This window comes from Corapipo altera, unplaced genomic scaffold (genome assembly GCF_003945725.1).
Source record: "Corapipo altera isolate COAL_440 unplaced genomic scaffold, ASM394572v1 65, whole genome shotgun sequence".
In the NCBI taxonomy this organism is placed as follows: domain Eukaryota; kingdom Metazoa; phylum Chordata; class Aves; order Passeriformes; family Pipridae; genus Corapipo; species Corapipo altera.
The window spans coordinates 8,813,607-8,835,491 of record NW_020884891.1 but is presented as its reverse complement, the minus strand read 5'-3'; the positions used below and the strand labels follow the sequence as shown (position 1 = coordinate 8,835,491).

The 21,885-nt window shown below is 36.7% G+C and overlaps 1 protein-coding gene across 1 annotated transcript in view; it reads left to right on the top strand.

The window, feature by feature from the left end:
• THOC2 (THO complex 2) overlaps positions 1–21,885 on the top strand; it is a 58,140-nt gene that overhangs the window by 28,739 nt on the left and 7,516 nt on the right. The window contains exons 13-36 of the mRNA XM_027645150.1: positions 798–970; positions 1,112–1,307; positions 1,672–1,713; positions 2,394–2,435; positions 3,282–3,412; positions 3,499–3,600; positions 4,716–4,800; positions 5,147–5,240; positions 5,708–5,788; positions 6,066–6,162; positions 7,941–8,058; positions 8,568–8,747; positions 9,301–9,465; positions 10,112–10,387; positions 10,798–10,939; positions 13,352–13,509; positions 14,063–14,191; positions 14,680–14,811; positions 14,897–15,081; positions 15,796–15,980; positions 16,282–16,384; positions 16,775–17,211; positions 18,056–18,114; positions 19,624–19,659. Coding sequence (XP_027500951.1) covers positions 798–970; positions 1,112–1,307; positions 1,672–1,713; positions 2,394–2,435; positions 3,282–3,412; positions 3,499–3,600; positions 4,716–4,800; positions 5,147–5,240; positions 5,708–5,788; positions 6,066–6,162; positions 7,941–8,058; positions 8,568–8,747; positions 9,301–9,465; positions 10,112–10,387; positions 10,798–10,939; positions 13,352–13,509; positions 14,063–14,191; positions 14,680–14,811; positions 14,897–15,081; positions 15,796–15,980; positions 16,282–16,384; positions 16,775–17,211; positions 18,056–18,114; positions 19,624–19,659 — 3,348 coding nt within the window. The remainder of the gene's footprint in view (positions 1–797; positions 971–1,111; positions 1,308–1,671; positions 1,714–2,393; positions 2,436–3,281; positions 3,413–3,498; positions 3,601–4,715; positions 4,801–5,146; positions 5,241–5,707; positions 5,789–6,065; positions 6,163–7,940; positions 8,059–8,567; positions 8,748–9,300; positions 9,466–10,111; positions 10,388–10,797; positions 10,940–13,351; positions 13,510–14,062; positions 14,192–14,679; positions 14,812–14,896; positions 15,082–15,795; positions 15,981–16,281; positions 16,385–16,774; positions 17,212–18,055; positions 18,115–19,623; positions 19,660–21,885) is intronic.

The window sequence follows — 21,885 nt, the reverse complement described above, 5'->3', positions numbered from 1 at the left end:
TGGCAGCCTGGCTGGGTTTGGCAGCCTGGCTGGGTTTGGCAGCCTGGCTGGGTTTGGCAGCCTGGCTGGGTTTGGCAGCCTGGCTGGGTTTGGCAGCCTGGCTGGGTTTGGCAGCACTTCCAGCCTGACCCTTCTGTGCCAGGCCTCTGTTGGCTTTTGGAGAGCTCATGTCAGAAGAGCCTGTTTACCTAAGAGAGGCCCACTCAAGCAGCCTGTGTGTGTGTGAGCAGTGCCTGCTGTAGCACATACAGCCTAGAGAGACTTGCACTTAAATCTAGAGTCTCCTGGAATAGTTGCTAATGTGAAACTTCTGGTACAGGCACACTAAGAGACAGGGAAAGGGTTTGGGGTTGATTTGGCTTTTTTTTTTCTTTCTGTTTTAATCTGCTTTTGCAAGAGAAACTTGTGCTTTTAAATCCAGAAAAACACACAACATAAAGGATTCTTAAATGCTTGCATTGTTCTTAAAATGTCTTGTAATGAAATAAGCTGCAATAGATTGAGACGGTTTGAAAAGTACATGATCAGACATATGTCAGGCAACTTCATAAATTCCTGTTTTAAATTTTATTTTTAACTTTTTCTTTGATCCAGATCTTAGATTCTACGTTGTCTGGTTTGTTATTTCTTTTGAAGTTTGCTTATTGTCTAAATGTGTGGCTGAATTTTATTTTGCACAGTTTTTCATTACACAGCTGAAGTACTGGTTTTTTTCTTCTCTAGCTCTGGATCGCAACTGCTTAAGGAGAACTATTAGAAAGACTTTATGAATCCACTTTTCCTTTATTATCTTGCAGCCTCCTGATAATCAAAAACTTGGCTTATTGGAAGCCTTATTAAAAATTGGTGATTGGCACCATGCACAAAGTATTATGGATCAGATGCCTCCCTTTTACGCTACTTCGCACAAGCCGATCGCGGTTGCCCTTTGCCAGCTCGTCCACGTGACAATTGAGCCTCTGTACCGCAGGTAAAGGGAAGACCAGAGTTCTGTCATAGGGGAAAACGATTTCTTTGCAAGCATGAATTCACTAATAAACCTAGTTATTGATACGTTTCTAAAATTTTCACTTCTATTTTCATGTGAAACGCTGCATGTCTTATTTTTCAGAGTTGGTGTACCTAAAGGAGCGAAGGGGTCACCGATTTCTTCTTTGCCAAACCAGAGAGCACCAAAACAAGCAGAGAGCTTTGAGGAATTGAGAAAGGAAGTGTTCAACATGCTTTGTTACCTTGGTCCTCATCTGTCCCATGATCCCATTTTGTTTGCAAAAGTAGTGCGCCTTGGAAAAGCATTTATGAAAGAGGTTGGTATGACACAACAGCTGGTCAAAACTTGAAAAATACCAATTATTCTGATGTCAAAAAATGCTCATGTCTGATAATTGTGTAGGTATTTGAATGATAAAACATAAAGTATTGCTTTGACCTAATACAAATTTGGAGAATCTTACAAATTTTTTCATCATTTTTATGATCAATAAACATTTTTATGAACAACTTAAGGCACTTTCAGTTTGTGAGAAAGCCCTTGTTTCTGTAGATACATACAGTTGAATTGAGATTACTTGGCTATAGGAATCTCTTGTGCAGGTTTACTGTAAATCTATTTATATAGTAGTTTAATGTGTTTCTGACAAGAATGAGCAACATTTTAGCTATTTGCTCTAGGTTGGAACTGTGAAGAAATTCGTCAGTGACAGAGTGGTTAAGGTAACATAGGGAAAGTTATTTTTAATGCACTGTTGCCATCAGCATGTTCTAGTTGTGAAACTACATTTAACACACAGTAGAAATAACTGGAGGTAATTTGACTGTAAGTTAACCCATACAGTAGCTTAAAAGTTAGACTACTAACATTGCACTGCAGCTTTCATGCTTAAGTGTACCTTTAAAATAATCGTGCACTTACTGGTGTGATAGCATAATATGCTTTTCCTGGTGAGTGGAGCAAGAAGAGCAGAAAAGTAATTTAATAATGAAGACTAAAAGCTTAAGAGAGTGTTACTGTGAGAGAAAGGTGGGGAAATAGTCTGTGGCTGTTGATAACTGCATTCGAAGTCCTGAGGTTTTTTAGGTAGAAGGTGAATGCCTAGGGCATTTTTTTCCTCTCTCCAGTAAGAAAATTCAGATCTAATAGCAAGTTTCCATGTAGTTTCAGTTATTATCTCTTTTTGGACAAAACTGTGCAAAGTCCCCATATGTGTAAGGAATGCATTTCATCTATGCATTTGAATTTCTGTTTAAAAATATTTTAATGCTGACAGATCTGGCAAATTAAACACTTAATATATGCGTGGCCCTGCAGGTTTGTGCTTTTGCTGAAGTAGCCCTTGTTCTGAAACTGCAACTGTTGTGTTAACTGTGCTACAATTAACGTGTCTTTATTATAGTTTCAGTCTGATGGAAGCAAACAAGAAGATAAAGAGAAAATGGTGAGTTTATTTTGGAGGAAGGTGTTTTTATGGAAGATTGTGATTGTGACCAAATGTTTAACAACTGTGTGACACCTCTGTAAACTTATAGAGTTTAATGCTTTAATAAAGTTATAGACTTGTCTTGATTTTTTTTTTCTTAAAGGTAAATACAATCCAGTCTCAGGGGTTTGTTTGTATTCCTGTCCTTTTTTTCTTTTTTTTTCTTTCTCCCTGCATTCCTCAGGTCTAATCTTATTCTCTTTAGTCCAGTGCATCTTACTTCTTTTCTCAGAATCAACTGGAGAACCTCCAGCTATTTATTCTGTAAATACACTTTTCATGGTATCTAAAAGAATTTTCTGGGGAAAGCAGAGAGAAAAAGAGAAATTGGAAGTAGTGGAGGTGTTTATTAGTATAGTGGTTTTTTTTTTTAACTCGGTTAATTTATTTACTTCTAAATTGTCTAAGTTATTGAATTATCAAGATTGTTCACAAGTGTCCAGCTGAAATCTAACTTATGAAAAAACAAGTTGTTGTTTTTTTCTTAAATCAACAAGTAAGTTTTCAATATGAAGTTTATGCACTTTTCATTATTACTTGTTCCTCTTCTTTCTCACTTAGCATAATTTTCTGTCTTCCTGAATAATTGCAGAGAAAATTAGTCTCTTCAGGGTTTTTCACTTTTTGGTTTTTTTTTATTGCTGCTACAGTTATTCTAAAGTAGCTCAATGCAAAAGAGAAATGTTTAGGAAAGGGTAAAGATGGGATACTGATAATATGGAAATTGCTACTCTGTCTGCATTGCATGCATAACATTCCTTCTGAGGCAAATCCTTGGGAGTTACCTGGAGTTTTTTATTTCAGGAGACACTGTTCAGCTGTTTGTTGAGTATCACTGATCAAGTCTTGCTTCCATCCCTTTCTTTGATGGACTGCAATGCATGCATGTCTGAGGAATTATGGGGGATGTTCAAAACTTTTCCATACCAGTACAGGTGGGTAGAATAATTAATTTCCACTCTTTGAAATGATCCGTTGAATTGTCAGTACTGAAATTAGTTTTCCTTTCTAATCTTTGAAGGTACCGCCTTTACGGGCAGTGGAAGAACGAAACGTACAATAGTCACCCACTCCTGGTGAAAGTTAAAGCTCAAACCATAGACCGAGCCAAGTATATCATGAAGTAAGTAGTCTGTTCCCATAAATAGTTGAAAACTGTGGTACAATGTACTGCATGTCACTAGCTGAAGAAAAGAGAACTTCATAAATATATTCGCTTTCTAACGACTGTAATTTCACTGATAATCCTTGTTCATGAAGTATTTAATGTTACTGTCGTTAAAAAATGTCAAGTAAGCAAGGATACAGACAAATTTGTCACCAACAAGGGTATTTAATCTATGAGAAATGTCCCAGTAAGTGATTTAAAACTTTTTGCATGGGTATGCTATTGTTTCATAAGTTACTTTGCTTATGGAAGTAAAAGAGTGCAACGTATTTTCTCTGAGTATGGAGACTCCTTCATCCAAAGAGTCTCAAAAATCTTGTCGTGGTTTCTGTAGGTTTGGATGTAGGGCAGTAAGTTGAACAAAGTGATTAATTCTCTTTTTCAAGTGGGCTCACAGCAATTTCAGATTTACCTCACATTTAATGTCTCTGACATTGTCGGGAATTTGGGTCCTGCGTTTGTTGTTGCCGAAAGCAGATGGTGTGATATTATAATGTGGATAATCAGAACCTCTGTACATAGGCAAGACAGTAGTTGTTACTGGATTGGACTTGGAGCTGTGAAAGCTAGAAACAGTGATTTTGGTTCCCTTCTAACTTGCTGCATAGACCGTAAAACTTTCCCTCCCTTCCCTTGTGCAGTGGATTTTGATTGTGCAAGTGTAACACAAAGAAATTATTATTGGTTTTCAGTGAACAGAATGCAACAAATATAAAATGATCTGTGGCTAAATTAAATTTTCAGGAGAGATTAGGATCACATGGTAGTTTTGTATGTGGTGCAGGTTTCACTGACGACTTCTGAAAGCGAAGTGCTCCAAGGTGAAACTAGAATATGGCCCATAGTAATACAGGGACAGCTGGTGTGCTTGTACCATCTGAATCTTGTGGGATTATCAGTTTCTGATTCTCAGAGGAGTAGTATTTCTATGTTTACATTCCTTGAAAACACACCTGCTCGTGAGAATTAAATCTCTGAGACTAATAAAGGCCTTTCTTCACTGGAACTAACCTGTTGTTTTAATATTCTTTTAGCTTGTCTATTGCAATAAAATGTGTTCTCTTTTACAGGCGTTTAACTAAGGAAAATGTGAAACCCTCTGGGAGACAAATTGGGAAGCTCAGCCACAGCAATCCTACAATTTTATTTGATTATGTATGTAGTAACATGTATTTGAATATTATTTCATACTAACAACAGATATTGAAGTGCAGGAAGGGACCTGTAGTTCTGATTTTATTATTTTTTACTTCTGATGTAAATTTTAACATCTAGTCATTTTTTAGTAGTGCACAGGTGTGAGATGTTTCGCTGGTATCTTAAGGTACCAGAAACTAATGAGATCATCTATTGCTTCGACAGTGGTTTAGGATCTTCTGAAATATGAATTTCAAAGCATGTTTTCTGTAGGTTTTGAAGACAAATATTGTTAAGTGGTTTTATTATGTGAAAGATACCGAATACTGTCCATGTTCAGCTCCATGTCTTTTGTAACTTTCAGATCTTATCACAAATACAAAAATACGATAACTTAATAACTCCAGTTGTTGATTCATTGAAATACCTCACTTCACTGAACTACGATGTCTTGGCATGTATCCTTTAATGGAAATTAATACATTAGTTATTGATAAAGCTGCAGTTGTAGCCAGATTAAATCTGTTGTGTGTAAGTAAATACCTTCTGTTGCTTTCTATTCTCGTTGCTTTTTGCTGGAAATTTGAGTGAGGTTTGCACTTTTAGTGGATTATGGAACCCTCTCTATTAATTCTTTCACACTGGGAAATTATTCTTTATTTTTAAGGGATTTTCATTACTTTCACTCTGGTCTTGAAGGCATAACGATCTTGTAAGTAGTAAAGTAAATACTGCTTTGAAGTTACTGTATCTTTCATGGTTTCATATTTTTATACCATAACTATGTTAGTGGATCTCCTCTATCATGCTTTCTATACTTGCCTATCATGTTCATATATTACAAATTGTGGATCCAGAAAAACAGATCTGTGTATCTTTTGTTTTTATAAGTTGAGGAAAAATATTGTCTTTAACTCCACTAAAGATTGTATCATTGAAGCACTGGCAAACCCTGAAAAGGAGAGAATGAAGCACGATGACACTACGATCTCGAGCTGGCTGCAGAGTTAGTATTCTTGGTTTATTACATTAATGTTTAAAATGCTTTACCCTCCCTATGATCTACTATACCATTGATCACTATGATCAATATTTCACTTGCATCTACTGGCTAATCTTTTAAACAAAATGGAGAGCTGGCAAATTTAATCAATAGGAAAGTAGTGTTTCCTTTGTAATGCAAAAATGCATTTATGGCTAACGTCCCATATGCACTTTGTTAATGTTTATTTAATGCTTAGTATCCCATGAGGTGCAGTCACAGCTGTTTCTCTCTGGTTTAGGTCTGGCAAGCTTTTGTGGTGCAGTTTTCCGAAAATACCCAATTGAACTCGCTGGTCTACTGCAGTATGTAGCCAACCAACTGAAAGCTGGGAAAAGGCAAGTCTTGTATAATCAATCTTTATAAATTCAATTTTTATCATGTATTATTTGTGCATTTACTGGTATGTGGGCACTCGATGTAGTAGTTGCTCTAGTAGTGGTAAAACTCCACTTACAGTAACTGGGAAGGTTAAGAAATTTAAGTATTGGAAAGAATAATGTCCTCTTTAGTACACTTCTCCTCCAATTGTATAGCTGTGACATTTTTGAAGTACTCATTTTTCATCTGTAACTTACTTTAATAGTTTTTTTAACAACTAACCAGATGGGGAGAGAACCTGCCAGTCTGTAATTTTATCGTAGGAGTTATTGTACATTATTTAAAAAACAAGTATCCAATATAAAGGAGTATGACTTACAGTTTTAGTTTTCCCTTTCTCATAATGTCTTCTCTGTAGGGACAGCTCTTAACATCTTATTTAAATACTTCACCCAGTGTGTTTAGTGGCAGTTGACTTGCTTTGTCATATGCCAGTGTAAATCATAACTCAAAAAATACTTTTAAACAAGGTTTGCAACTCAAATTTTCCTTTTGTCTTTCCGTTGTCATCACTTAGTATTATTGTTTCATTTACTTATTTAATTTTATCACATAGGTGATTATCAACCTTTTTTCTAGTAGGAATCCCCATATGGTTATTGAAAGGTAACTTACCAATGCTGATAACAGGACGTGTTATTTTAGGGTATTTTTGTTGAGAAATCTAGTTTTTTCCCCTTCCCTGCAATGTAGACAGTTTCATATGCTCCCCTGTCCCTAATTTGTTTTGTTCTGATGATGGTACAACCACATTGAACTACAGAGGAAGGGTAAGTAATATTTATTGTCTTTCCCCTGAATTAAGACTTTAAGTATTTAGGGGGAAAAAAAAGTTGGTTTAGTACTTGGGATCATAAAAATAAAATGGATTTACCAGTAGGACCAATTCCATAGAACTGCAATATTCAGGTATTTGAATTGGAGTATATCCTGGTATTGCATATTTCCTAGGCAAAAAACATGCTAACCATGTTAGGAATAGCAAACAAGAATGTAAGCCATATAAATTATTTAAATATAAAGCTTTGTTTTGGAGGGCATGGGTCAATGATTTTTATAAGTAGGTCAAACAAATCTCAGAAGTTACTGGAAAACATTTCTCATTTGTGTGGTTGTGATATAATTTACTATACTTGTGTTGAGGAAAGGTCATTGTCCTTATGGAATTCAGAGTAGGAGGTAAAGCCTAGTCTCTGGACAGGATGATTATTGGAGTGTTTTGTGTGTTATGTATGTTAAATAAAAGAAAACAGTTTTCTGTCTTTCCAAATAACCTTCCCAGACTAACTTTTCCAGTACATTTCTAAGGCTGTGTACTGGTTTAGAAACTTTTTAGCAAAATAAGAAAATATTCCATGTTCATGAAATAACTGTATAGATACACTTTGAAACATGGCAGACAACAAAAGGGAGCAATAAACTTTATGATTAATTTGATGATACTTAAAAGTTAATAGCACCATGTTCACTATCATCTTCAAAAACAATGAAGTAACTGTTCTGAAGGGGTCCTAAAATCCAGCTGCTGAATTGCCTGCATTGCTTTTAAGTACTAACTTTTTACTTACAGTAAAGAAATCCTTGTGCTCAACATAATAGTTTCTTCTTCAAAAAGAATGAAAATTTTGTTTTAACATGCACTGTAATGTTGCTTTGCAATGTGTATTGAATGCCATAGCTTCCATTTCTTAAACAAATTGTCTTGTTTTTACTCCACTTTTTGTTTTCTGTGCAGCTTTGATTTGCTTATTTTAAAAGAGGTTGTACAGAAAATGGCAGGGATAGAAATTACTGAAGAAATGACAATGGAACAGTTGGAAGCCATGACTGGTGGAGAACAACTGAAGGCTGAGGTGTGTTCATGTTAAATAGAATAATAGCTGTTGCTAATCAATGGTGGTTCTAAAGACGGGTTCATGAGCTCTGGCAGCTTAGCTGAGAAAGGTGGTGTGCTTTCATCAGAGAGTTTCCCACTCCATTGAGCTTACAAGGCTTGAGACAGGCAGCCAAGACAGGGCATGTGAACCTGAATTGTGCATCACAGCATCTCCTGTTAACAAGACATGGCAGGCCTGTGACCTGCAGCAGCCAGCGAGCTGGGATGTGGTGCAGTCCTGCTGGGACAGCCCTGCTCTGGGGTGAGCAGCTCCCTGGGGAGGGGAGTAAAAGAACTAGTTAAAAGCTACCAGGACTCGTTAGTGTCTGATTCTTCTATCCATACATTGCAGTACAAGACCCAGGGAGTTTTACTGATGGACAGGAATCTGATGTTAGTTCATCAGTATTCCTGCAGTCAGCACACATGAATTCCATTTGTGAGGCATCATTTTCAAACTTGGGTAACTTCTTCTGTACTGTGCAGGGTGGATACTTTGGCCAAATCAGGAATACAAAGAAATCATCTCAGAGATTGAAAGATGCATTATTGGACCATGATCTCGCCCTCCCACTGTGCCTGCTTATGGCTCAGCAGAGAAATGGTGTGATTTTTCAAGAGGGAGGGGAAAAGCATCTGAAGCTGGTGGGAAAACTGTATGATCAGGCAAGTAAAACCACTTGTATTTATGAGAACCCCTCCTTTTTGTTAACTTCTAGTATATCAGCACAATATATAAGAATTCAGCACATAAAAATATCCATTTATATGTAAGAATTCAGTACAATAAATATGAATATATAAGAATTTTAAAATTAATTGCAGTGGTTGTATTACTAAAGTACATGAATGTATTAAATATATGTTATATTGACAAGTGACTTGCAAGTAAAAGATCAAAGCATCCTTTGACATAAAAACTTAAATTCTTTTCTGAAGTTGTCTATCATATTTTTCTGATCTTACTTTGGTAGTGGAACTTCCTTTTTTTTTTTTTTTTTTTTAAAGAATGCTTTTGCTGCCTTAGGCAGTAAGAACTAGTTGCATTCCATTCTGGTAGAACAGAATGCTCTTATAGAGTTCTGCTGACTTTAAAATTCTTGCTCTCTTGTGTGGCGTTGGGAAAAAAACCCCAAACCCAAGCTTTCAAGCTCTCCCTAACTTAATTTTTGAACAAAATAATACTGTTTGCTAACTTTTTGTATCTTTTCACTTGTAGTGCCATGACACCCTGGTACAATTTGGTGGGTTTTTAGCATCCAACCTAAGCACAGAGGATTACATTAAGCGAGTGCCTTCTATCGATGTTCTGTGTAACGAGTTTCACACCCCTCACGATGCTGCGTTTTTCCTCTCAAGACCCATGTATGCACACCACATTTCAGTGAGTACAACCCTCCCATTTGTCTGCTTTTGGTGTTGCACTGTTAGGTGTTACCAGCAGATATGGTAGGTTCCTGATAAAATTTGCTAAATAAAACTTGCAAAGTTTTATGAGTAGAGTTAGAAATAGAAACTGTCCTCAATCTTCTTAGAAAATGCAGCCCACGTGTCGACTTTCATACAACTGACAGAAGTTGTAGCTAACAAAGTCACCTTTTCTGATGTCTTGGGTCATCAGTAGGAGTTCTCTCCCTCCGTATTCCCCCAAAGATGTAAGTTCTTCTGCAGGTGTTCTAGATGGATTTTTGCTGTGGAGGAAAGTGTTGCAACTGCCAAATGGTGTGGTAACTCAGAAAGTGTCAGAAATAAATTTGCTCCTTCATCTAAAATGCTAAATATGGAGAGCAGATTTTACTTGGTGTAGTGTAATTTGTTACTATAACAACAGGTAGCAGTGTCAGTGAAGACAGATGAATACTTAAAGTTCTGTGTGATGTTCTTCAGTGCTTTATGTACATAAATGACATTGCATGTGTGTAAATGTTATATAGAAAGGTTTCTGAGAAAAGTTAAATTATATTGCTAAAGTTTAAGTTTTGGTTGTGTATATAGATTACAGTTTATTTTTCATATTTTCTAATCCACAGTCAAAGTATGATGAACTAAAAAAAGCAGAGAAGGGAAATAAACAGCAGCACAAAGTTCACAAATATATTACATCGTGTGAGCTGGTGATGGCTCCTGTTCATGAAGCTGTGATTTCTCTGCACCTCCCCAAAGTTTGGGATGACATCAGCCCTCAGTTTTATGCCACATTCTGGTCTTTGACAATGTATGACCTTGCCGTCCCACATAGCAGCTATGACAGAGAAGTCAATAAACTTAAAGTCCAGATGAAAGCCATAGATGACAATCAGGAAATGGTATGTTGATACAGTTTTGTGGTCCAGACTTTCTTTTCATGAAGTATTATATTGAGGTTGTTTAGATCTGGGAGGTTTTGTCACTTGGTTGATCCATTCTGATTTGTCACATTAACATAATTTGTATTTCTTTATAATTCCCATGTTAAAAGTACCAATGACTTCACTTAGTAAAAATTACTAGAAAATCTGTTTCAGACAGCAGTTCTTGACACCTGTATCTGTGGTTTATCTGTTTGCTTTTATCTTTAGTCAGCCAGTGTTCATAAAATCAGTTGATTACTATAGCAGAACACTCTTGAGTGAAATGGGAAGGTTTTCAAATATTCTTTAGTGTTACTGGGAACTTATTGCTCTGTCTATAGCAAATATGAGTATAACAGTAAATGAGTTATGTTGATATTTTGTAGCCTCCAAATAAAAAGAAAAAAGAAAAGGAACGTTGCACAGCTCTGCAGGACAAGCTCCTTGAAGAGGAGAAGAAGCAGTTGGAGCATGTGCAGAGAGTTCTACAGAGACTGAAACTAGAGAAGGATAACTGGCTTCTGGCAAGTAAGTGTGTCCAGGGGAAATGCTGTGGATGTTTTTGTAGTTATCACTGTCCCCAGAATTTGCTTGCACTAATAGCCTTAATGGTTATTTGAAAATTTGTTCTCTTTATATGTGAGGTCCATTAGCAAGGTAAATTTTTAGCTAGAACATAATGTCTGTGCAAATGCTGAGGTTTTCAGAGAGGTGTTTTGTTTATTTCTTGCAATGTCAAGACCTTCTAAATATTGCATTGATTTAGGCAATAAGTAAGAGATTGACCAATTCAGTGGAAGGTTGTAATTGCAAGCTGGTTTGTACTGCTAACTGCAGTTAGAATGCTGCTGAGTTAGGATAATGGCTACTTTACAAGAAATAGGCATGTAGAGTCTGAGTAAGTGGTTTGAGTTAACTTATTTTGAATCCTGTGATAAGAAGCAATATGCCAGTGTTTGGGTAGCAGCATAAACCATGTTCCAATGACAAGATAAGTATTGTGGCAGCATAACAGCACCACACAGCAAACCAGCGTGCACGTGTTTCATATGGCAGATGCGCAGGAGGCAGAACCAAGTTTTTTCTCCTGCAAAGCCTCTGTAATGTTTCATGTTGATTGTGAACTCTGCTTGATATGGTTAATCTGAAATGTTTTTCTCTGGTCAGTTTTCTTCTCTGGATGAACTTTGAGTTTGTAACTGGAAGTAGTAGTTCGTCTGTCCCAAGAAGCCTAGCGTAACCCAGTGGAAAAGAGTTTTATTGTCCGACTCGTGTAAGATCCACCCAACTGATTTAATGAAGAAACACTGACAATTAAATCAAGAGAAGTTATTCCCTATAAATGTTTAATGTACTGGTGTGGACAGCAAATGAGCTTCGTGAAATTACTGGCTGAAAAATTACTGCCTGACTAAAGCTTGGTCTAGAGCTTACGTGGTAAATTCGTCTGCGTAAGGAAGCACACAAAAGCATGTAGAAAATTGTGTAGATATGATCTGTATATAAACACATACTCTTCATAGTACAAGCATTTGTGGGATACTGGGAATAGGTTATTGTTGGCTCTTGAGTGCTCAGGCTTCAGCTGCAAGAAGTTTCCCAGTATTGTATCCAGAGACAAACTTACTATTTCAGTAGTTTCCCTACTGAAATAAATAATCTGTAATTGTCCTATATGAGGAAATTGAACAGCACATCCACTGTAGTAGTGGTTTTTTATTATTACTTTAAAAAATTAATATTTAATTAATTTTTTAAAGACTGGCTTCTTGTAGAAAGTTTTGATAGTGTTGGTATCATTAAGAATAGGTTAATTTTTGGCAGAATAAGTAGACTGGTACCTTAAACAGTTGAGACGAGCTGTTCTGACTGGCTGCTTACTTGCTTTATTTGTACAGTTTTTGAAGTAACACACACTTGATTGTTCTGTGAACTGTGGTTCTCTTCATATATTTTTTTTTTAAGTGCCAAAGGTTTGTTACAACCTTTGAGGAGTAGATACTAAAATTAAACGAACTTAACATGAAGTTAAGTAAAAACTGGCAGTCCTTTCTTGAACAAGTTTTATTCCATGAGCATCACAAAATCGAAGCAAGTAAATCCTGGTTATTAATGACTTGTGACCTGTGCAAAACCACCAGTTGCCCTCATGAGGATCATGGCTGTTCTTCCTCTGAAGGCATCACTTGCAGTTTTCAGTTCCGTGCTTTCATCCATGTTTTTCTTCCGACCTTCCTTCTGTGCTGCACATCCCTCCTAGTTTGTTTTTTATGCTCCTCTTTGCCATTTGAGGACCAGTTTGGGAATGTGTTTGGCTGTTGAGTTTACCAACTAGTGGTCTGTCAAATGGAAACAGGAAACTCGAGCATACAGTGCAGTCTTTTACTCAGCACTAGAATGAAACTTTCACAAAATATGTGTATTGGGGTGGTGGTTTACTGTTCCTCTTAAAATTCCGCTAATTGACTGATTGGAAAAATGATTCTTAATGGATTCTATATAGACAGCAAGTTCTTCAGTTTCTAAGGATATGGAGCTGAAAGTCAGCCCTATCTAGAAAGGTGAAAGCAAGTGTTGTAGGGAAATAGCAAGTGGTGTTCCTTTTGTTAATGTGCACAATTGGAGCAAGTTTACTGAAACTTTTCCAGAACCTATTTTTTCCTGCATTGTGTGGTAAAAGAATTTTCCCAGTGAGAAATAAACATTTGCTACATCCACCCTGCTATCCTTCCCCCCATCCTCAAACAGTTACACTTACTTTGACTTTTTCTGATGAGTACCAAAGATATGTCTGGAATACCAAGCGGCCAAATGTACAAACACCAGAGTATGGATGTGTGATAACTGAACTTCTTGGGAAGAGAGTAGTTGAATGTTAACCCATTCATTTACTTTATTTTTCCTTTCTTTTTTCCCCTCTCAACTTCTTTGTTTTGGAAGAATCTACCAAAAATGAGACTATCACCAAATTTTTGCAGTTGTGCATATTTCCCCGGTGCATTTTTTCGGCAATTGATGCAGTTTACTGTGCTCACTTTGTTGAACTGGTGCATCAGCAGAAAACACCCAACTTCTCCACACTTCTCTGCTATGACCGAGTAAGTAGCTACAACTGTGTGTGTGTGTGTACATCATTACCATGTGAACATGCCAAACTAGTGTCTCCACTGCCTCCCAAAAGAGGTAAACAAATAATTACTGAAGTTTAATTTCAGAATCTGTAACAATCAGAAGTTCACTTTTGTACTTCAGATCTTACAAACCAAGTTTTCTTAAAGCTTCAGGGGGTTATGTTTGTGTTTTACCCTAACGACTCTAGAGTTTCAGAGTAAACTCATTAGCAGTCAGGGGAGTTGCTTTCAGGTTTTGCAACCTTTTTAAGTACTCTACATTTCCATGGCCTCCTCTTAGAGGAAAACAAAACAGTTATGTCAGTGAACTATTGAAAACTGTGTGTCAGCAACAGCTGTACACAATGCTTAGATTCTGGGCTAAGTGTGAAGGACCAGCAGTTGGGTAAGAAAGGCTTGAAAACAAACAAAATATTTTATAAGCAATTTCTGTTGGTGATTTAGATGAGAGAAATTTGTGGTTCTTATAGTTTTTATTGTTCAGTAAAGTCATAGTAACTTTTTCTTGCTCTATTCACAGGTTTTCTCTGATATTATATATACAGTTGCAAGTTGCACTGAAAATGAAGCCAGTAGATATGGCAGGTTTTTATGCTGTATGCTGGAAACCGTGACTAGATGGCACAGTGACAGAGTCATATATGAAAAGGTATGTGAACTTCTCCTTGGAATATGTAATGACCACTTGTGTAATTCAGCCCAGTAAAACTGGATTTAGTGAAATTTAGTTAGATTTAAAAACAGCGTGATTGGATTTTTCTGCCAGTGTAATTGTAGAATTAAATTTCTGTAATTCATGTAGTTTTGATAGAAGTAATTTTGGATAGTGTTAAAAATATATTGGCTAAAAAAACCCTTATATTTCTGATTTTTCTCATAGCTTGTCTTGAAGATAATTTAGGGAACATATGGAAACTCTCATAATACTCCTTGCAAAAAAAATCCTAGTTAAATTATGAATAATCTGTTCTCTCACCCACAACTAAAATTTTGATATAAACAAGGTTTTAGGAAAAAAAAAAGTGTGTAAGTCTTGTAAACTGTGATTGTGTCTTATTCTTTAGACTTCAGAATTTAGAATTACCAGTTTTGTTTCCTGAAAAATGATTTTTTTTCTTTTCTTTGATGCATATGTAGGAATGTGGCAACTATCCAGGCTTCCTGACTATATTACGGGCAACTGGATTTGATGGTGGAAATAAGGCTGATCAATTGGATTATGAGAATTTTAGACACGTGGTACACAAATGGCACTATAAATTAACTAAGGTAAATAGAGATGCCAAAAACCTGAGGTTTTTGGAAGCTTTAATAAAAAAACAAGTAACTTCATTAAATTTAACTTGTGTTTTAGGCTTCTGTGCACTGCCTGGAAACGGGTGAATATACACATATCAGAAACATCCTGATTGTGCTGACCAAAATCCTTCCATGGTATCCAAAAGTGCTGAACCTGGGTCAAGCCTTGGAAAGAAGAGTACACAAGATATGTCAGGAAGAGAAAGAGAAGAGACCTGATCTATATGCATTGGCTATGGGGTAACAACAACTTACTTTAAGAAAGTGGTTAAAAGTGGATCGTGAAAGGCATCTAAAGACTCGGAACTGTTACAGTCCTAACATTTGATTTTTACCTTATCACAGAAGATTCACTATCCTGCGTCTCGGTGCTGGCAGTGTGAATGAAAACATTCATTTTGTGCTGGATGATCACTAAGTTCCTTTACAAGACTCTAGTAAAACACTTTAAATAGTACAGATTTCCACTCACAGGGGCATAGCTGTATTTTAGAGAAATAGTATAGCAGCAAGGAGATAGGAGGGATAGTAAAATGAAGAAAGCCGAGGGCTATTTCTGAAAGACTGCTTAGATTTTGAAAGTTTATATGATTCTAAAATACTTAGTTACACGTTCCATCTTTCTGTGGTGAACGTGGAATCATCCTTGTGTGCCTGAGGGGCAGTTCAGGTTGCCCGAACAGTTTAAGTTTTGTCAGCAGTTCCGTGTGTTTGACAGATGTGTGTGTGTGTGTGTGGTGATGAAGAGGGTGTGGAGGTAGGGCTGCTTCTGTGTCTAGTGGGTTTGTTTGTTTTTCTTTTGAGTTCATCAATAAAGGGGGAAGAAACTGCGTATCGGTTAGGAAAAACTGTGAAATAAATAACAGATGAACTGTTAGATTAGATCCTCGTTTAAGATTCAACCCATGTTTTGCTTTATGTTTGTGCATATTTAACAATCTGTGCGACTTGCAGCTATTCTGGACAGTTGAAAAGTAGGAAGCCTTTCATGATACCTGAAAATGAATTTCACCACAAAGACCCACCTGCCAGGAATGCTGTACCTGCAACAGTACAAAATGGGCCAGGTGGTGCTGGGATGCCAACGTCTCTCACAATAAATACAGTTAGACTGGAAGAGGGCACTACTGAGGAGACTGGTAAACACACTTATGATTATTATATGTTTATTTCTTAGTAGAGTTCTTCTGACATCACAGGCTTGTCTCAAAATTTGGCTCATTAAGCTGAAAAGAAAAAATATAAATGTGATGCTAAATAGGGTCAGTGTACATTCTTTATTTTTACTTGATTTTGGGAGGGGGTGTTCTTAATGTAATTGCCTATTTTAGCTGCTACCTACGCATGACCATAATGAATATGCTTAGCTACTTGTTTTATTTTAACCAACAGGATGTGTATTAGCTTGTTAAAATAGAGTTGTTCTCTTTTTTTAAACAGATAAACTGAAGGAGAAGTCTCAGGGTGTGGTGAAAGTTATTAATAAAACTGTCAATGCTACACCAAAAGTGACAGCAAGCAATGGAAATAGTGCATCTAATAGGTGAGAAAAACTATTCTTACTCATTCTCAGTTTTCTTCCTTCCAAGCCACAGAACTACGCTTGAAAATTACCTGTCTTTTATTTTTACTTTCAGGTTCTGAACGGATTGTTTACATTTCTTTAGAGTTTAATAAATGAGATTATTTCTTTCAAAATACACAGCTGTACTAATCAGACATTGTTGTTAAATGCATTCCATTTTAGCTAAACAAAGATAAAACAAATGAGAACATTTGCTTGATGCTGTTCCGATAAAGAAACAGCAAATCTGAAATCTTGCAGTGACTGCTTCAGGAAATGCTATCAAACCTTAGAAGTAAAACTTTCGTGATAAAACCAGAGAGGTGTGTTTTGCCTGCATGCTAATTGGCCTTTTAATTTTCAATGCAGCAAAATTATTAAAGAGAAAGATGATAAAGAAAAAAGCGGGAAGGAAAAAGATAAAGAAAAAAAAGACAAGACTCCAGCTGCCACTCCGGAGATGAAGGCACTTGGGAAGGATGGGAAAGATAAACCAAAGGAAGAACGGGCAAACAAAGAGGAGAAAGCAAGAGAGATCAAGGAGAAAACACCGAAATCTGACAAAGAGAAGGAAAAAGTCAAGAAAGAAGAAAAAGCTTCAAAAGAAGAAAAATCCAAGACGGTTGTTACCATCATTGAGTCAAAGTCAACTGCAGAAAAGGAGAGAGAAAAGGAGCCATCCAGAGAAAGAGATTTGGCGAAGGAAATGAAATCCAAGGAAAATGCTAAAGGAGGAGAAAAGGTGCCAGTAGCTGGGTCCTTGAAGTCACCTGTTCCCCGATCAGAAACATCAGAATCTGAAAGGGGTAAGTTTGGATATCTGTTCTTGCCTAAAAAAACAGAATGTCACTGGAAAATCACTGAATGTCAAAAAATGCTAGAGAAGGTGAAAAAAAATCCCTACATAAGAGCTGGGATTTTGGCATTGGCTTTTCAATACAGTATCTAAAATAGGTGGTCAGGATATCTCCAAACTATGAATGTGTGAACTTCACGTGTCTTCTGTGAAAACTTGTTTTCACAAGGCCTGTCATTTTTTTTCTACTGTAAGTCTAAACAGTCTTTTATTAAAATATATTTATAAAACTTCAGCCTTTCAAGTTTTGCAAAAATGTAGTGCAAAAACCTCAGTAGCGTACTCTCAGAGTTTCATCACAGCCTTTGTATTGGAAGAGAAGAGGGAGAGTGGAAGATGTAGGTCTGTGTCTTTAAGAAGGACACAGGAAGCTTTATTAGTTACTTCTTATATTAAGGGTTAGCAAATCTTTAATGCTGATATTTTAAGCTTTTATGATCTGAGGTCGATGTTGAGTTTTATACTTGTGCTGCTTAAGGCAAACCACATAAGGGAGGGTTGTAATGCTTTTTGTTGGGTTCACCTTTTCAGAGTCTTCAAAGCAACTCTGAAATTCAGATACTGAATTCCACAAAGTGGACGTTTGAAATGAGCATAATTTTGCAGCAATTTGTTCACTTCATAAAGAGAGTCAAGGCATGCTAGTAACTCTAGATAGCTTAAGGAAAACAAAACTTGGTGGTACAAAATGACTTCTAGCTTAAATTGTGTTGGTACTTCAGAAAGCGATATTATTGGATTCTCTCCTCTTTTAACTGTGTTTGAATAATGCCATTGTTCTGTTCTTTCCTCAGAACAAAAACGCCGCAAAGTTGATACACATTCTTCTCCATCACATTCCTCAACAGTAAAGGTTAGTATAGCCTGAGGAAGGCAGCACCCATGTTAGGCTCACGAGTTTGGGATGCCAGTATTCGACTTCCTTCAAGTTTTGTGCCAAGTATACACTGGAACCACTGGAGGTTTTTTGTTGCATTAGAAAATGCATTCCTTTTCTTTATTGGCGGACTGTCTTTTTTCTATAAAAATATTTTTTAATTAACCAAAATAATACTTCAAGGACCTAGCACAAATTTTGTAAAATAGTGTTTGGAAATTGCAAGAGAATTTTTACACAGAAGTGCCTCATTGCTTTAAGCAGTCAGTTTTTTTGGAGTGCAATGGTAGCTACAAGCAAATGAGTCTTTGCAACAGAGTGGAGCATATTTTTCTGCACTTCTATTGAAGAATCTGTAGCACTGAAGATTCCTGGATGATACGGGATGTGCGATACCTCTGAATTCATCAGGCTTCTTGATGAGCATCATACCGATGTGTGCCTTCTAAGGAGGAGTCTTGAAAGGAGTTCCATTTTAAAGTCTCCTTGGTGATCAGTTCTCCTGTAGTTGTGTATATTCAGTGCGCATGCAGCTTCTGTTGTACCTTCCCTTCGAGGTTTGTTTATTTCCAATGGGTTCCCACCATGTTGAGCCCTGCGTTACGATAAAACCAGATGTGGCAACCAGGCCTCCTACCCAGCAAAGAGAAACCCCAAGCATTCAAGCGCAGCACAAAACCATGGGCGTAGCCTACTTGAAGACTCAGGGTAGCCATTCCTTGCTCCATATTTATATTATTTCTAAACCATCTATGTTCATGGAATCTTTGAATTTGCAGTACGTTGAACATTTAAAACTGTAAGTTACTAATACTTCATCGAGAGCACTGTGATGGATTATGTGGGTCTTTAAACTTCACCATCTTACCAACTCTAGAACAACCTCTTCTTTTTTTTTTTTTCTGTTTTTTTCAAAGAGTACATCTTTTTCTGTGTAAGATTTACTTGAAAGATTTAGCTTAATTTTGGAAAACTCAAATAGCTTTTACTAGTTTCGAGGAAACAGGTGACAGTGATAACTACTCGTAATGATCAAGTTTTTCATAAATGGCAGCATAGAGTCATTCTAGAGTGACTTCTACCACATTTAACGGGAAGTGGAGAAGATACAGGTTTAAAAGTATTTTAAGCCTGTTTCACCTCTGGTTCAGCTATATTCAGAGTTAAGACTGCCTTTTCTTTATATTTTGTCTAGACAGAGAGTGTTTTTTCACTGTTTTAGAAAGAATTAGACATAGACACATTTTGTAGTTTATTTAGTAAGAGTCTAGAGAATAGATATGACTGTCTTTTTTTTTTTTCCCCTTCTTTCTTTTTAATAAGTATATCAGTTCCTAGCTTTATTCAGAGTACAGTATTAACATAAGATTTATTCCAGAAGGAGTAGCTGTTTTTTGTTTCAAGGGTACGGCCGTGCTTCCCAAAGTCCCTCTGGTTTCTGAAAACTATTCCAGCTCACGTGTCATCTCCGTTCATTTTCTACAGGACAACCTCAACGAACTCAAGGACTCTTCAGCAAAGGTTTGAATCTTTTAGAAAGCACCAAAGTTTATTTTCATGTTTTGTTGCAGAGAGAAGTTAACTTCTGCTCTTGTTGCAAACTCCATAAAATTCAAATTCCATTCCTTTAGATGTTAATATACTAACAGGGATTTTTTTGTCCTGCTGTAAAAAACCTCTACAGGAGAAAGGGTTGGATATGTAGAAACAACATAACAAAAATCCCTTGAATTTACCATTCTGTCAATATTTTGAAGAGATTTTATGGGTCAGTATCTTTTCTGTTCCCCTCTGAAACTTGTAAACATATAGAAGTATCCTTATGGTTAAGTCATTCATTTGGTTGAAAAGCTAATAAATAGCTAAAATAGTTATTATAGTAGTTTGGGGAGTTTGAATATACACCTTAAAAAACAACAGCTTAAAACAAAGAATATTTGAGGCGTATCTCTGGAATATTGTTCCTCTTTCCCCATACAGTTTGTATTCATGTTTTTGTGCTTTAGTACTGTTTCTGAGCATCACAGACAACCTCCTAAATTATCACCTTTGTGCATTTGCTTCCTGTAAATGCTCTTCAGATTCACTATCTTAGGAGAAGGAATACTAAAGAATGCTCTCAGGAATTCATAGAATCAGAATCCCAGGCTGGAAGGGACCTCAGCAATCAGCTGGTCCAGCCTTTCTTGGCAAAAACATGGTATAGGCAAGATGGCCCAGCACCCTGTCCAGCCAGATCTTAGTGTCCAGTGTTGGGGAATCCATCACTTCCCTGAAGAGGTTATTCCAATGGCTGATTGTTTTTCCTGTGAAACATTTTCCTCTTTTGTCCAATTGGAATCTCCCTGGGAGTGATTTGTACCCGTTACCCCTTGTCTTCCATGTCTCCATCCTGTCTGTAGCCACTTTTTAAATACTGGGACATGGTCATAAGATTACCCCCAAGCCTTCTCTTCTCTCCTAAGCAAACACATTCTCTCTGCCTTTCCTCATATGCCAGGCTTCCTGGGCCTTGGGTCATCTTGGTGGCCCTTCCCTGGACCATCTCCAACCTGTCCACATCTTTTTTGTACAGCATAGACCAAAACTGAACACAGTATTCCAGGTGTGGCCTGACAAACCCTTGGAATATTGCATTTTAGACAGATTCTGAGACTGTTCTGTTGCTTTTTTAGAACTCAAGCACATAATAACTGTTGCACAGTAACAGTCACAACTGCAAATGTGCCAATACATTCAGGGTATGTGACTGATGGGAAATAGATCTGGTCTTCTAAAGTTGCTATAAAGATCTTTGATTGCACAGTCAGTACCAGTGTGTAACTAAACAGTGCAAATATTTATCACTTGGAAAATGCCAACCATTTGGACTTCCTGGATAATTTATGGGTATATCTAGGATTACTTATATTCACTTAATTTAAAAATGCTTAATGGTTACCACTTCCTAGTCTGTGTCTACACTGTTGTTTTAATTGTAGCTGTTTTTGTGTAAACAGTGTTGAGAACACTTTGTGTGTTTTCATTCAAAATAGCTGTGAGTCTGTAATGGGCACTTGCTGATGGATTTTTAATTGAATCTTTTCAATGCCGACTATACCTGCTTATAGAGAGAGAGTGTATGTAGGAAGTGTCCTTTTAATCTTACAGTTGATGAAATTAGTGTCTATAGATTGAATCCAGATACTTTTATAAATCATCATCATGGTATCTTGTATATTTAATTTTTTTAATTAAAAGATTACAATATTTGTGTTGAGCTCACCTCTATCTGTAGTGTGGTATATAGGAGTCTATATAATCTCACTCTTCCCTCCCTTATTTATTCAACTGGCTAATTGAAATTTTGCTCAGATTTTCATTAGTTAAGCCAAATTTTTAATTAAAAATATGTATTCTGCTTGTTAGCACATTGATGTAATCAAGGAGACAGTGGAGCTATTTGTAATTAAATGATTAACAAACAGCTTAATTTTTCTTAATTTGAAAAGTTACATTTTAGAAATAACTCTGTGTAGACTTAGCTGGAAGCGTATTGCAGTTGTGTGACTTTTTAGTGGATTTATTCTTTTAGTGCTTGGGGAGTGGGGGTGTCCAAACCGTTCCTTCCTCTCCTAAATGCTCTTTTCTAATCTTTCTACTTAATGACCTAATCTGCATTCTTCAGTGCCATTCTAGCAGACTTAAAGCACTTCATGACAATGTTCCCTGTACATGGTGTAAGACAAAACTCTCCTCTTTACTGCC